The 17,118-nt window shown below is 39.7% G+C and overlaps 1 protein-coding gene across 1 annotated transcript in view; it reads right to left on the bottom strand.

Annotated features, from left to right (window-relative positions):
* Window positions 1-1,390: 1,390 nt before the first annotated feature.
* The window catches only part of CRISPLD1 (cysteine rich secretory protein LCCL domain containing 1), a 104,413-nt gene continuing 88,685 nt past the window's right edge, over window positions 1,391-17,118 (bottom strand). Inside the window, exons 13-15 of the mRNA XM_077492888.1 lie at window positions 16,663-16,738; window positions 13,005-13,138; window positions 1,391-5,099 (exon numbers count right to left, since the gene is read on the bottom strand). Coding sequence (XP_077349014.1) covers window positions 5,048-5,099; window positions 13,005-13,138; window positions 16,663-16,738 — 262 coding nt within the window. The 3' untranslated portion in view covers window positions 1,391-5,047. The remainder of the gene's footprint in view (window positions 5,100-13,004; window positions 13,139-16,662; window positions 16,739-17,118) is intronic.

Raw genomic sequence — 17,118 nt, 5'->3', positions numbered from 1 at the left:
CACTGTATTTCCTGATATGTAAACAAATAATGCATTCTGTATGCAGGCCAACTAATCAGCTGGCCAATTAATCGATTATGAAAATACGTGACAAATATTTTCATAATCGATTCATTGTCGATTAATCAATTACTTGTTTTGGCCCTAGCATTGTGCATCATAAACAATCATTATTTGTCAAAAGTCAGTGATGATGAACTCCTGCAGCCTCCTTGCAACCATTTCCTTGCTCCATGCTTGTATTCCAGCCATGACTGCATGGCATTTTTCAGGGCGGGTTTCCTGAAGATGGCAGCAACGAACCATGTCTGTATAATGTGCATTCAAAAATGGCCACCCCAAAGCTGGCATGAAAAGCTAATAATACAAAACACAACTGAGGGACAGGGGCAGATGTATTCCCACCCCATAACAGCAAGTGCCTGAACAAAAACCATCATGGCACAATTGCCAGTATAATATAATTGAAAGCTACAGATATAAAAATAATGATATAGACTTTTTAAATGACATTAAGATGTTAAAGCTTATATGAGATTTCAGTGACTGAGTTGTAGGATCAGAACAAAAAGGCACTGCCCCCGAAAATTCACTTATTTTTTTCAGTCACAAGCGCGCCAGGTGCCCACCTATAAAATAGGGAGCCTGTCTCTGCCCCATGCACCACCACTTTACCAAACAAAGGGCAACACAGTGAAGACACAGGCTCTTTGTGCAAAGCTTTATTAAGTAAAAGCAACCATGCTGGAAGTCCCTGTCTGAGAACCACTCCTCTCTAATGTGTTTCCTCCTTATGGGACACAATTAAACCCATGAGGGTGGAACGTGCCAGCCATGGTGGTTGTTGGTTGGGGACACCCAATGTGTTTGTTTTAGCTGAATGAAGAGTGGCATTATCAGTGACATTTTTATGAGGAGTGACATCATTAGGCCCCTTTCACACTGGGGCGGTTTTCAGGCACTACAGCGCTAAAAATAGCACCTGTGTAGCGCCAGAAAAAAACGGCCCCTTTCACTCCATTGTTTTCACACTGGAGCGGTGCGCTGGCAGGACGGTGAAAAAAGTCCTGCTAGCCGCATCTTTGGAGCGGTGAAGGAGCAATGTATTCACCGCTCCTAAACCGCTCCTACCCATTGAAATCAATGGGACAGCGCAGCTATACCGCTGACAAGCGCCGCTCCAGCGCCACTTTGCGGGCGGTTTTAACCCTTTTTCGGCCGCTAGTGGCGGTTAAAATCACCCCGCGCGCTTTACTGCCGATGCCTGCACCGCCCCAGTGAAAGGGGCCTTAGAGTGCAAACCTTTTTTTTTGGTACATACCTTCATACCTTAATGTTGATTGCCATTTTGAACAATGCCTAATTAAATAAATACTAAGAGAACATGATAGCAAGTCTTATAAAATATTTATTAGAATATCTCTAACAGAATATAAAACTCAAAAGCATGTATCATTATCCAAATGTGCCAAAAAAAAAAACATTTCAGAATAGTGCTGTTAATATGAGTTACAAGATATCAAGAGATTTACAAAAAACACACTCATCTGTAACATCTGCCTTCATCAAGCACAACTACTCCTCATACAAACACATTTCAAAATTAACATTTTTGTACCAACATGTGGTAAAACATTAAAAACGACCATTTTTCAATGAAAAACATTTAGACGGCATACCAAAACTGAATGCATATTAACTGCATCATAAACTACTTTGCTGTACACTTCCTGGCCTGCAGGAATATTCGCCAGGTTATTACAAAAAGTTGCAAATTTATATAGAGTAATTTATTCATCATAAAAAAAATAACAGACACAAACCTATTTGAATATATAAACAATATGTACATAATATAAATTCTAAAATTCCAAACAATACAATAACCTCCTTATATGAAATAGCAGCAATAAATGATCCACTGCGAGTAAAACATATACTTCACATTTCTGAGTTGCTATCTAATTTAGGGCAAAATTCAAAGCTCCTATATTATTTTAAGGTGAAGTGGTGGAAAAATAAAAAAGTGATCAGAGAGTTACATTTTTTTAGTTAACAATAACAATACTCAGATCAGGTCTACCACGTGTGTGTCAGTCACTTCAGAATGTTCCCGCTGTTTCTGCCTACCACTGTGTTGAAGTTGATGAAACAGGCAGATCACACAAGCACAGTGGTCTCCAAACTGTGGCCCAGGGGTCAGATGGGGCCCTTTGTTTGCTTTTATCCACTGGCACTAAATAAAGGGCACAGTTCCTCCCAATTGCACCAACGATAGGGCCAGATGAAACCAATGATGAGGCACAATTCTTCCCAATGACACCAACAATTGGGCACAAATCCTCCCAATGACATCCAACAATGGGGCCCAATGACACCAATGATGGGGCACAATTCCTCCCAAATGACACCAACAATGGGGCCCATTAACACTGATGATGGGGCACAATTCCTCCTATTGACACCAACGATGGGGGATTGTTTAATCCCACTGACTGACTGGACATTTTGTACTCCCAATAGCTCCATGAAGTCTGAAGGACAGTAAACCGGCCCTTTGTTTAGAAAGCTTGGAGACCCCTGCTCTAGCAGATAGAGGGCGAGGCATCATGTACAGTAAGGGGAGGATATTGGTGGGGGAACTTCATAGCAAGAGCACACATCCACAAAGGGGCTTCAGATGTACTGTAACTATAAAGTTACACACACTGATATCTAACCCTTTCTCTTTTAGCAAATTAAAGAAAACCTATGCTGAAAGAAAAAACATTCTATCATCGCCAAGCTCTCCCTTTAAATGTTTTGGTTGTCTGGCTGTTATCAGATTCAGTGGCTTCAATACATGGAATTACTGACCCAGAGCAAATGAGGATCTGGCGTTCTCACTTTACTGGCTTGATTTTAGTTCTAGGTCATTGATTCAGTAAATTACTGAAGCAGTTTTTATCTGTATGACAGCCAGGCAATTTTGCATTGTCAGAGGTAGGTGAGCAATGGCAGCCTATAGTTTTTTTTAGCTGACTAGAACTGAGGACAGATATTTCGAGTAAGTAAAACTTATCTGCTACCTTATTTTAAGGCCGACATATTGTGGGAGATTTCCTAAAACTGGCACACACAGAATCTGGAGCAGCTGTGCATGGTAACCAATCAGCTTCTAAATTCAACTTGCTCAATAAAGCTTTGACAATAGAACCTAGAAGCTCATAAATACAAAATTCTGTGTGTAGCAGTTTTATTAAATCTCCCCCTTTGTATTATTATAATTACCTTTATTTTCTCACTAAACCAACACTGAAAACCAATTAGGAATCTACAATATGGTCATGTCTTGTGTCCACAGTCATACCATTAATGAATAACTATACTTCTGTAATTTGTGGCTACATATGCCCACCACCTCCTCCTGCAGTAGGATATAATGGAAAGTCAATTTTCTTTTCTGGGCATCATGGAGTAGGACACCCTTAAAGTCTCTGGTTGTCAGCTAGACCTGCACATAAATCACCTTCCTCCCTAGTCTTATACCACGCTGTACAACACACAGTTCCTTCTTCAGAAGTCTCCCAGCCAGGTTCTTCTTCCATGCAGGAATCTCTATTCCTATAAATAGGCCTTCTACTGTTGGGACACATCTACATAGAAATGAATAGAGATTTCTCCATGTATATGTCAAAGAAAAAAAAGCTGGAGCAGGAAACGTCATCAGCGGTAACTATGTGGCTACTGGGGGGCTGAAAATCAAAGGTATTGGTGGAGCAGGCACAGGTATGCATAAAACTTGGGGATTGCCTCGGAAAAAGGAATCAACTGTATCTTTGTTCAAGCCTATCTCTTCAATTCTTATGACTTGTGATGAGCTTGAGATTGGATTTGGTCCTAATGTCATTGACCTAATATGGCCATGTGGACATATTTGGTCAATGATGTCACATGCATATTGCCCCTTTCTATAAGTGCAGGACAAACTTTTGCCTAAAGCTTATTGACCCAGCATTGACAGCTAACTTCTGGATTCAAACCAAATCCAAGCTCATCGTTATTGATTTAGTAAAAGCAGTAAGCATAGACACAAATCTTTTTCAGGGTATCAGTTAATAGACTAGATATTAGCTTTTTTCTATTGGATAAAAAAAAAAAAAAAAGGTAAAAGCGATGCCCTATTTTTCTGTTTCTTTGCATTCTTAACTTTAACAGTGAAACCATTTCATTTTTATGGACCCGGGCAATATATTTTAGAACAAAGAACAAAAGATAGTGTTCTCCTCTAACCATGGTTTAACAGAGCAGTAAGGTGAAATACAATACTTTAGCTTGTTTTTGAGAAAGAAAATAGCCAACTTCCTAAAGTAGCCACATTTGGCTGGGACAAGCACATTTTTTCAAATTATAACAAATTATTGTTATAATAAATATATTTAAACAATTTCTTAATAGCAGTTTGTTTTAGTATAGGTGACCAACCTAACATTTGCCTCAGTGGTAGGGGTAGTATCTGCCAAGCATTTCAAAATGAAGGGCAACATCAATGCCATTTTTAAATATATTCATGTTGTATAATACATTTTCAAATTACAGAAAAGCAGATGCAAAATTACCCCTATAATCACATGATGGTTGTCTTTAAAAGTTAAGGTAAAAAAAATAACTTTTTGAAACTGGATATTTTAGCCAAATGTGGCATGTCAGGGGATCATCTTCCCTTCTAGCAGAAGTTCAATTTTTGGGTGGAACTCCGCTTTAACATATAAAGTATTCCTCACCCAACTGTATGTTATGTAAAGATATAGTTTTTACAACACAAGTGGTACCATATAGCTTGAATGCTGACAAGGGACAAATTACAGCAGGAATTAATAAAATACATTAGTTTTCTTTTTTAAATTTTCTGTGTTTCATTCTGCCAAAATCTTCTATGATCCACATACATACCGTATTATATTAAAATGGGTCCTATATTCTGTACAAGAACAATACATCTTTATACAAACTTTGAAACAGTTACTTCTTGATTGCTGAGATTTCCAAATGCCTTTTCTCAACCGTTTCAGATGACTGCGAATATTCTGAAAGCCTTGCTGCCTAGTGGGTTATGTAAACTGCAGAAACAAAAAAAAACGTTTTCCCAATGTTGCAGATTTTGGAAAGAATAGGTGATTGTTAGGATGCACAGTATCTCACAAGAGAGAGTACACCCCTCACATTTTTGTAAATATTTTATTATATTTTTTCATGTGACAACACTGAAGAAATGACACTTTGCTACAATGTAAAGTAGTGAGCATACAGCTTGTATAACAGTGTAAGTTTGCTGTCCCCTCAAAATAACTCAACACACAGCCATTAATGTCTAAATCGCTGGCAACATTTTCAAATTGGACCCAAAGTGCCAATATTTTCTGTGGCCACCATTATTCTCCAGTGCTGCTTTAACCCTCTTGGAATGGAGATCACCAGAGCTTCACTGGTTGCCACCGGAGTCCTCTTTCACTCCTCCATGATGACATCATGGAGCTAGTGGATGTTAGAGACCTTGTGCTCCTCCACCTTCCATTTGAGGGTGCTCCACAGATGCTCAATAGGGTTTAGGTCTGGAGACATGCTTGGTCAGTCCATCATCTTTACCCTCGGCTTATTTTGCAAGGCAGTGGTCATCTTGGAGATGTGTTTGGGGTCGTTATGTCGGAATACTGCCCTGCGGCCAAGTCTCCGAAGGAAGGGATCATGCTCTGCTTTAGTATGTCACAGTACAAGTTTGGCATTCATGGCTCCCTCAATGAACTGTAGCTCCCCAGTGCTGGCAGCACTCATGCAGCCCCAGACTATAACACTCCCACCACCATGCTTGACTGTAGGCAAGACACACTTGTTCTTGTACTCCTGACCTGGTTGAAGTCACACATGCTTCACACCATCTGAACTAAATAAGTTTATCTTGGTTTCAGACCACAGGACATGGTTCCAGTAATCCATGTATTTAGTCTGCTTGTCTTCAGCAAACTGTTTGTGGGCTTTCTTGTGCATCATCTTTAGAAGAGGCTTCCTTCTGGAAAAACAGCCATGCAGACCATTTTGATGCAGTGTGTGGCGTATGGTCGGAGCACTGACAGGCTGACCCCCCCCCCCCCCCCCCCACCCATTTAACCTCTGCAGCAATGCTGATAGCACTCATACAACTATTTCCCAAAGACAACCTCTGGATAGGACGCTGAGCAGATGCACTCAACTTCTTTGGTCGACCATGGCGAGGCCTGTTCTGAGTGGAACCTGTCCTATTAAACCACTGTAGGGTCTTGGCCCCCATGCTGCAGCTTAGTTTCAGGGTCTTGGCAACCTTCTTATAGCCTAGGCCATCTTTATGTAAAGCAACAAGTCTTTTTTTTAGATCCTCAGAGAGTTCTTTGCCATTAGGTCCCATGTTGAACTTCCAGTCACCAGTATGAGAGAGCGATAACACCAAATGTATCACACCTGCTCCCCATTCACACCTGAGAACTTGTAACACTAACGAGCCACATGACATCGGGGAGGGAAAATTGCTAATTGGGCCCAATTTGGCCATTTTCACATAGGGGTGTACTCACTTTTGTTGCCAGCGGTTTAGACATTAATGGCTGCGTGTTTAGTTATTTTGAGGGGACAGCAAATTTACACTGTTATACAAGCACTACTTTACATTGTAACAAAGTGTAATTTCTTCAGTGTTGTCACTTGAAAAAATATAATAAATTATTTTTAAAAATGTGAGGAGTGTACTCACTTTTGTGAAATACTGTGTAAGGACACATTTAGACCCCGACATACACCTGCAATCAACACCCCTTATATAATACAATTACATTCTAGCAGGTCGAATCTTCCTATAAACTGTGTTGATTCTCCAAGAATTACAAGGATGTCTGCAGAGTGCATTAACATGGATGTGTATATAATTTAAACATAAGGGCATAAACACAAGCCCCTTTAGATTCAGGGCTGCATAAGAAAGCTGTTTATTGGGTTTTCATACTCCTATTTGAAGATTTTGCTAGTGGGACACATGCATCCCTATATCTTTGAAAAAGCAACAGGAAAGCCCTGTAGTCACTGTTAAGAGGCCAAAGATAGACAGGTGCAGAATACAAAACCGTCCATAAGACATTTTTTTCATCTGTTATTGGAAGAACAGTTACTGGGCTTTCAGCACGAGGTGCTTGGCAAAGCCCAGTAAGAAGTTTACAATTGAAGGACAGCTATCTGTGGGACATGCCTAGTAAAAGGGCAGCAAAAGAACAGCAAGGCATGGGTTGTAAGGGCAAATAGTCCATGAGTGAGCTGCACTACCTTTAGCTTCATCAAGATGGTGGATGCTCCAAATGATACAATGGAGTATGCCATTGAAGAGATTGCCACTAGTACTCTGAATATTTATTTTTTCCACCACAGTGTAAAATCATCATGTGACTGCTAAATTGTGTCATGAATATTGTGAGATGATGGGTTCACAGTAAAGCAGTGAACCATACTATTTAAAGTGCTGGTGACTTTGTCCACTTAGTTGTTGTAAGAGAATCACCACGGGGAGATGTGTGGGTAGGTGCATACTACTCCAGGCATAGTTAGTTGGACATCTTAGAAAACAAAAAGTTATATAACTACTTTTATATCTGCCGCTTCTACAAACATCATTTGCTACAAACCTACATCACTTTAAGAGTTTTCAGTTTCCTTACTTAGAAAAAGATCAAATGTTAAAGGAGGAGCCAAGCTGCTCTGTGCAAATCCACTTCAACAGAGCAGGTAAGTATAACAGGTTTGTTATTTTTATGGGAAAAAAAACATGAGACTTTACAATCACTTTAAGAAAAAAAGACAATTTTAAACTATGTATTATTTAAAAAAAAATCATTAGACGTATATTTTTTATGGTGAGAATGCATTTAACAATGTTAGGAGCTGCAACATTTTGGCTGAAGAAAAAATGTAAAATGATCAGTAAATGTATTTTTAAATATTTTTGCAAAAAAAAAATGAATTTTGTTTTTACATTTCTGTAGGAAATCAGATGAGTTTTACTGAGTGCCTATTGACAAGTTTAAATATGAAGTGATAACCTCATCAGCCTGGTAATGCTTGTTCACTGTCTAAATCAGTAGCCACTGAACAAGCTGCACTGGTCACCTCTACTGTAGAAAACAAAAATCTGTAAATCTTTTCACAAGTAAATCTTTCACAATGCAATGTAGCCATCTGCCTGGACTTCAGGTTTTGCCCATCAGGTTGCTCGCTGCACAGTTACCAAAACCAGATCCAATCTAATTTCTTTCCACATTTTTTCAGCATTAACGTAGCCGTTACTGCATCTAATAATGCGACTTTAGTACAGTTAAAGTAGAACTGAAAAGGTACTTTTTATTAAAAATGCAAACACTTGGCATTACTTTTTTCTTTCTTTTTTTAATGCAAATTGTAAGTTAAAATAGTGAATAAATGCATGCTTGCAAAACTGCAGCCTGTGGCCTTCTCAAAAGGTTTTCCAGCTGCTATGCACACATAATAATAAGTCCGCCACCCCTCTCTGCCAATCCCTCCACTTGCCTCCTATTGCCCAACAAATAAAATTAAAAACACTAACAATAACATAAAAAAGCCATTTACAACTCTGTCTCAAGCTACATCACTAATCCTTTTTCAAAATATCACCCAAACCATCCTCTCTGCTCCTCCCGCGACCTCCTGCTGACTAGCTCCCTTGTCTCTCACTCTCATGCTCATCTTCAGGACTTCTCCTGAGCCTCTCCCATTCTCTTGAACTCACTATCCCAATCTGTCCAGTTATCTCTAACGCTGTCCACTTTTAAGTGATCCCTGAAGACTCATCTCTTCAGGGAAGTCTATCCTGTCTTCTGCTTGCCACCGAATCCTCTATTTTTCCCATCAGTTCCTCCCTCACAATTATTACCTTTTGTTCCACCAGCCCCTCCCTATTAGATTGTAAGCTCACAGGAGAAGGGCCCTCCTAACTCCGCTTTTATTGAATTGTTTTGTCACTGTATTGTCTCCCTTTATATAGTAAAGTGCTGAACAAACTGTTGGCACTATATAGGTCCTAATAATAATAATAATAATAATAATCTCTGACATCTTGGCTTGGCCAGAGCTATCTGCACAGCTCAGAGGTCATAGGCTTTCTACACCTCCCTCTTTACATATAACTATGCTCATACATTTGCATAGGGTGCAGAGACCATCACCATACAGAAGAATCTGGCTTTTCCCTGCCCTGCCTTCTGTTAGTTGCATTTAAAAAAATGAACAAGCTTCTGACAAAACATGCAGAAGAGAGGAAGGATTAGGGTGGTGATTCTCCATCCCCTCTATTATATGCCTATGCTTGACAAGCAAAGACAACTTTCCTACAGAGAACACCCTGTAAGAAAATATTTACATCACTTCCCACAGAGGACAGCACTACCTTCATCACCTCCTGCTAAATGGTAAATGGAATAGACTTTACAAGACAGCATATTGATATCATAAAATAAAGGCTAATGCCCTGTACACATGGTTGGACTTTCCGACGGAAAATGTGCGATCGGATTGTGCTGTCGGAAAATCCAATCATGTTTGAGCTCCATCAGACTTTTTCCGTCCGAATTTCCGACACACAAAGTTTGAGAGTAGGATCTAAAATTTTCTGAAAACAAAATCCGATCATTTAAATTCCTATCATGTGTAGACAATTCTGACGGACAAAGTGCCACGCATGCTCAGAATAAATTATGAGACGAAAGCTATTGGCCCGTTTATAGTCCCGTCGTACATGTTCTACGTCGCCACGTTCAGATTTTTCGACAACTTTGTGTGACCGTGTGTATGCAAGACAAATCTGGGGAAAAAAAAGAGGTTTGAAAGTCCAACCGTGTGTACAGGGCATAACACAGATTTGAAAGTTTGAATGGATGCATCATTTTAACTTACGATTGCATTATAAAAAAAAAAAAGTTAGTTCTGCATTAAGCAAAGCAAGTGTATTATTAAATGTAATTTCTTAAAATAGAAACAAAATAATGAGTTCCTTGTAATAAAATGCTATATAAATCACGTATGCACTCTTATAGAATTTTGTATGTACCTGGTATTATGGCTTAACTGATCAGCTTAGAATACTTATAGGAAGCAAAGTCTAGATGGAGACTGTGAGCTTCAGTGAATGACTGGTTTTCTTCACTCATTGCATGCCTATGGCAAAATAGTCTTCAGATGCTTAGAGGAAAGTATCGTATCAAATATTACATTATACACAGAGGGAGAAGTGAACCGCAGAGCTGCTCTGACCTATAAGCAGCTTGCTAGGCTATGATTTATGGGATTACAGGAGACAAGCATTTATGGTACCACAGCTTCTCCTGAATTCACTTAATACAATCAGTTACACAATTTAAGAAGTAACAATGGTGAGTCTATTCAGCTCTTTGCACACAAACATGCATTTGTGTGAATTACCGTACTGCATTTTAATGGATATGCTTAGAAATAATTAAACTACATGTTACTTTTTCTCTATTAGAGTTATTAGAGCTATTGCCACTTGTAAAAGTCCTATTAATAAATGCTTTAAACAACTGGAACTACAGACATAGCTATTTTAAGGACATATGGTACACTACAAGTGTGATTTCCTGACCTATTTGTAACATGTTTTATAAGTGTTAATAAGTGTTATAATGCCGTGTACACACGGCCGAACTTTGACAGCAAAGGTCCGACGGAACTAATCCATCGGACAATTCGACCATCTGTGGGCTTCATCGGACCTTTGCTGTTGAAAAATCAGACGGACTTAGATTTAGAACATGTTTCAAATCTTTCCGACGGACTCGAGTCCGGCTAAAAAATCAGTTTGTGTATGCTAGTCTGACGGGCGAAAACTGATGCTAGGGCAGCTATTGGCTACTGGCTGAACTTCATTATTCTAGTCCGGTCGTACATCATCACGGTCAAATCCGTTGGACTTTGGTGTGATTGTGTGTAGACAAGTCCGTTTTGGCAGAACTCCGTCAAAAAGCATTAAGTGTTACTAAACCTACAACAGTAAATTCAGTCTGTATATGCAGTAAAGCATACTTGTTATACTCACTGTGGAACCTAAGGGGTTAATCCTGCATACTGTCTAAAAAAGCTGTTTGATCCTGTCTGCTCTGATTCTCACTTTCCTTTACTGTCCCCAACGCATCTCCTGATAGAACAGGGCCTTGGGGGCACTCTGCACATGCTCAGTTTGGTGTATAGTGCTAGAGAGATTTTTATTTCTTGGGATGATGCATGTGATCAGCACAGGTCAAATCAGCACTGTCCAGAAAGAGGATCAGGTGCCCTGAAGCCTCATAGGTCAGTCAGAGAATAAAATCTCCTTCTATAAGCTTTAACCAGACACTGAGAGAAATCTCAAGACTGCTATATACTGCTGATGAGAAAAGGTAATTAGCAGTTTATATTTTCTAAAAGTATTACATTTCCATGTACTGTGGGAGACCAGATATAGTGAATGTAGGATCCTGGGTTTAGCAACACTTTAAAGCCCAACAAAGGTACCACATATGTAAGGGGGCAATCTTATGCCTCCCACTGAACGAGGTAGTGTAATACTCCTTCAATCAGAAGAAGGGCGTTCGGCAGGGCCTGTTGAGAGAGTAAGACCGTTGAAATCTGCAACTAGGCCTGCCACGTCATTGACCTCCTGTGTTCCTCTCTATTGGGGGAACATATGACAGGGTCAGTGTTACCCAAGGATTTCTTTGATCTGAGAGTGAATGATGTTGTCATTGGTAAGCTTTCTTTCCAAAATGCAAGTCTCCTGGCTTTCATGCTGATTTTAGTACTTGTTTAAGTCACTTACATAGAGAAAATAGGCAGAAAGTTCTGACTTAACTATGACTTTCTTGAATTAAATGCTTTGCAGGTCAGTGACCCAGACAACCCTGAATCCAGAGATAGCCAAACAGCTACTGTTATCAGAATTGGCTCAGTAATGCACATTTCTCCCAGTACAAGTTTTCTTTGATTAAAACAAACCTATGCCACATAATATAAAATAAGTTGCATATTTAATCAAACAAACAAGGACGACCAGATGAGTTATGGTGAGATAGAACAAAAGAAACAAATATTCCTCCACCAAACCAGTGTGAAGCACAGTGGATCTTTCTTAAAACAGAATGTGGAAGATTTAATAAAATTGGAGCACTTAGAATCTGGTGCAGCTATGCAAAGTAACCAATTAGCTTCCTACTTCAGCTTGTTCAATTGGGCTTTGGCAATAAAACCTGGAAGCTGATAGGATTCTATGTACAGTTGCACCAGATTTTGCACCATGCAATTTTAGTAAATAACGCAGATGTATCTGCAGGTCTCACTTTGATCACAGTAAGTGGAGCCCTGTGACTCATTCCTTTATGCCCATAGCTTGACTGTGCATCCAGAACTTTCTTCATACTTCTTAGAAGCCATTGCTTCCATACAGTGCACTGATAGCCAAAAAGCAAAAAACAGCTATGTGTAGTTTGAAATAAATTGCTCTATAATATTATTCTGAATCTGTGCTGAAAATCAGTGTTTCTGTATGTACAGTTGACTCAGGGGCCTAAAGGAAAAATTTGCATGACTTCACCCACAATTTTGAAGGGATTAAGGGATTATTTTTGTCATTTAGATGAAGGCGCGACAAGAAGACACATTGGGGGTTATTTACGAAAGGTAAATCCATTTTGCACTGAAAGTGCAATTGGAAGTGCAGTCGTTCTAAATCTAAGGGGTGGATCTGAAATGAGTGGAAGCTCTGCTGATTTTATCATCCAATCATGTGCAAGCATAAATGCTGTTTTTTATTTTCCTTGGATATCCCCCTCGGATCTACAGTTACTTTACTTCCAAGTGCACTTTCAGTGCAAAGTGGATTTGCCTTTAGTAAATAATCCCCATTCTGTTTTAAGAAGCCTCTGCTTTATTTAATCATATAAATTTACCTCTCTGAAGTGATCCCATTCTGGGTTGATCCAAAGTAGTGTCTCTTCTTATCAATTGGCATAACGTCAACGTAGCCTCCTTGAAGATTGCGGACCACCCCAGCATGTAGAGCTGCTTTGCAAATACTAGATATCTATGGCAGAAAGAAGGTCTGGATTATTCACATACATGTTCTCTCCTTAGTTAATTGAAGACTACAAAGAAACAGGGACAGCTGGATTTTCCTCATTGCAGTAGTCTTCAAAGGGGAACCCAACTGACCAATACATCTTTCCATTTTCAGTATTGATCAGTTTTGCAGTCCCTATTGATGAAAGGAACCCCCAGAGCATGGTGGTGGCAACATGGAGATGGTGTTCTCAGGGTGATGGGAAATGTTGGGTTTGTGCTACTCATAGCATTTCCCCTGATGGCCAAAAAAGTTTAATTAAAGTCTTGATCAGAAAACCTTCCTTCAAGTGTTTGAGTCCGCCACATGTGGTTTGGCTTTTTTTTTTCCAGTGATGGCTTTGCAGTTTCTTCTTTGGTGTTTTTGCTGACCTCTCATTATTACTCTTTTTGCCCAGTTTGTACTTATGTGTGAGTAGCCTTCTCTTGTCAGATTTGTAGTGTTGCCATATTTTTCAATTTTACTATAACTGATTTAATGGTGCTCTGTGAGATGTTCAAAAGGTTGAGTATTTTCTTTTCTAATACAACCGTGATCTATACCTCAGTGCTCAGTGGTGTTGCAGTCTCAGGTGTCTTTAAGAATAGGAGTATTGTATTGATACTGAATTCATGTGACAAATATTGTGACATTTTGAATGCACATAGGTGTAACTTATATAATCATCTAAAACATGGAACCTCTTTTTAAGGGTGATAACAGCAGTGATTATAGCAGAGAGGGTGAATGCATATGTACACTCAAATTTGATGTTGTTTTTGTCTTGAATATTGATTTTGTCAAACTATTTTTGCACCTTTAAGGTCATTGACATTGTTGTGTACATCACATGGTACACAGCCTCCAAACACATTTTAATTCCAGGATGTAATGCAACTGGAGAAAACACCAAGGGGTGACTACTTTTGCAGGGCACTGTACACAGTCATTATAAACCAACTAAAAACCACTCACCATATTTAACCCCAAACTCCAGGAACAAATTTTAATCCTAAATTCTGAATGTTCTCTAAAGTTAAAGTGTATGTACACCCCAGAACTTCTCTTAGTTGTTCACCTTGGTCTGCTAAATGTGCCATTGAAAGTGTTTTGCTACATTTATATGTGCAAAAAATACCAGTTGATTTTTCCTGGAATTCTGTGAGCTGCCAACTTCCTGCCCTCTCTACCTGGCACACGGATGGGTTATGGAGATAAAGAGAGGGGAGCAGGAGAGGTCTGTGTTTTTTTGTAATCCTTAAAAAATTAAGTAGGCAAGGCTGACGTCATGTTTTGGAATTCAGAGCCAAAAACATACTGTTTTGTCTTGTCAAAGAGGAAGGTAGAAGTATATTATAAGGTCAGTTTACTGAAGGCAAATAGGCTGTTCACTTTACAAGGAAAGTTGCACTTTGCATGGGAATTTTCCCCAGAGAGTGAATGCCGTGAAATGCCGTGAAAATTCACTTTGCAAAGAAAATAAAAAATAAACAGTCTATTTGTCTTTAGTAAATCAACCCCTATATTTCTAGCAATCCAACAGGTTTGTTTGTATTTACAGCATGTTAATATGTATGGGGAAATGTGCAGATTTACAGATTTTTCTTTTTTTAATTTTGCCTTGACATACACTTTAATATCTGTATTTTAAAACTGATCTAGATATCGCTTGTAACAAACATTTTACAAGTCTACACTTATGTCCAAGATCACATGTCTGCTGAGGTCAGAGGTCTCCAACTCGGGTCAAGAAGGTCTAACTTTCTGCTGTCTTCTCATACACTTGCCTGGAGGGCTCTGGTCAACTACCAGTTTTAGTCTGTGGTTGGTATCATATAGCCTAAGTGAGCTCTTTTATTAGGACAGTTTGTTATTGCAACACAACAGGTGTCTTAGGCAGTAATCTCTTATAAAGCTGTCAAGGATATTCTAAGAACACTGCACTTAAATGTGAAATCGCCCACAGTACACATTATGCCATGAAGGTATTCAGTGACTAATTAATCCTGCAGTATAAAATTATCCTAAAGATGTGCACCTTAAATAGGTGACATTTAGCATGCTGAAATGCTGTGAATTTTTATGCGAAAGCTGCAAATTATAAAAAAAATCTATCACTTTTGAAATCACAATAAGATGTTAAAGTGTATGTAAGGGTTCGTTTTTTTTTTTTTTTTTAAATAACATACATATCATACTTACCTCCACTGTGCAGCTTCTTTTGCACAGATTCGCTATGAACCTGCTCTTCTTGGGTCCCCCAGCGGCTCTCTCAGTTCCTCCCTGTATCAGATAACCCCCTAGGAGAAGCGCATCATTGGATTTGATTGACAGCAGAGGGAGCCAATGGCTGTGCTGCTATCAATCTATCCAATCAAGAGTCAAGCACCCCGGGCAGAGAGACAACGCGTCCCCGTCAGGTCAAGTTCCAGGGCTCAGGTAAGTAAACGGGGCGGCTGGAGGGGGGGGGGGTTGTCACTGCCAGGTGTTTTTTTTTAAACCTTAAAGCGGGGTTCCACCCTAAAGTGGAACTTCCACTGATCGAAACCCTCCCCCCCTTCGGTGTCACAATTGGCACCTTTCAGGGGGGAGGGGGGTGCAGATACCTGTCAAAGACAGGTATTTACACCCTCTTCTGGGCATAGACTCCCACGGGAGTCTATGCCTCTTCCTGTCCCTGCGCGCTGTCTGCTGGGACGCACACGGCTCCCAGAGACAGCACGGACAATTCCTATTGCGCTGCGCGACTCGCGCATGCGCAGTAGGGAACCGGGAAGTAAAGCCGCAACGCTTCACTTCCTGATTCCCTCACCTAGAATGGTGGCAGCAGCAGCCGAGAACCGAGCGATCGATCGGCCTCAGCTGCCGACATCGCTGGATCCTAGGACAGGTGAGTGTCCATTTATTAAAAGTCAGCAGCTGCAGTTTTTGTAGCTGCTGGCTTTTAATATTTTTTTTCACCGTGAAATCCCTTTTTAATGCATAGGCTGCATTAAGATGAAAAAACACAAAGGTTTACAACACTTTTAAAGCTTATATGAGATTTTAGTGGGAGAGTTTACATATACAGGCATTCCCCTAGTTACAAACGGTTCCTACTTACAAACCAAGGGAGACAACAGGAAGTGAGGGGAAATCTACCCCTAGGAAGGGAAATTCTCTCCTGTAAGAGTAATATGGGAAAAAGGAGTCTCCACTGATGCTTTATCACTTAGGCTTGTTTTCACAATAACCCAAAAATTTTCAAAATCCAATTGTCATTGGGACAGAAAGTAAGGTGTAATATTCTGAACAGGGGCACAGACAGGGGCACAGACAGGAAAACAAATACAGGGGTGTTAACCCTTAACTTTGCTATCCAAAAAGCTTAAAAATTGTTTTACAAACAGATTCAACTTAAGAACAAACCTACAGACCCCATCGTGTTTGTAACCCGGGGGCCGACTGTACTTTAAAACTTCTATTATAAACACAGGTCTACACAGAATACTCTAAATGAAAGTACTTACATCAGAATAAATCCTGGTTCCAAAGACTCGAGCATAATGTGGACTTGCTTGAGCACAATTACGTGGACAGTATACTCTAGGAAAAAAACAAGTTGAAGAATGTTATTCATTAACTACAGTACATTGATGTATCTAGTTTTGTGTTATTCAGCCAGTGTTGAAATCCCATATCAGTGACCAAGCTCTATGAAATTAGGCATATTTATAAATTAGCCACTTTTTTAGGTCCACCTGTTCAATTGCTTGGTAACACAAATTGCTAATCAGCCAATCACATGACTGCATTTAGACATCTAGACATGGTACAGACGAATTGTTGAAGTTAAAACCAAGCATCAGAATGGGGAAGAAAGGGGATTTAAGTGACTTTGAATGTGGCATGGTTATTGGTGACAGATGGGCTGGTAGTATTTCAAAAACTGCTGATCTACTAGGATTTTCACGCACAACCATCTC

Source organism: Lithobates pipiens, unplaced genomic scaffold (assembly GCF_037356315.1).
Source record: "Lithobates pipiens isolate NorthernLeopardFrog02 unplaced genomic scaffold, aLitPip1_a1.2 Scaffold_19, whole genome shotgun sequence".
In the NCBI taxonomy this organism is placed as follows: Eukaryota; Metazoa; Chordata; class Amphibia; order Anura; family Ranidae; genus Lithobates; species Lithobates pipiens.
This window is presented reverse-complemented; position numbering and strand designations above follow the sequence as displayed.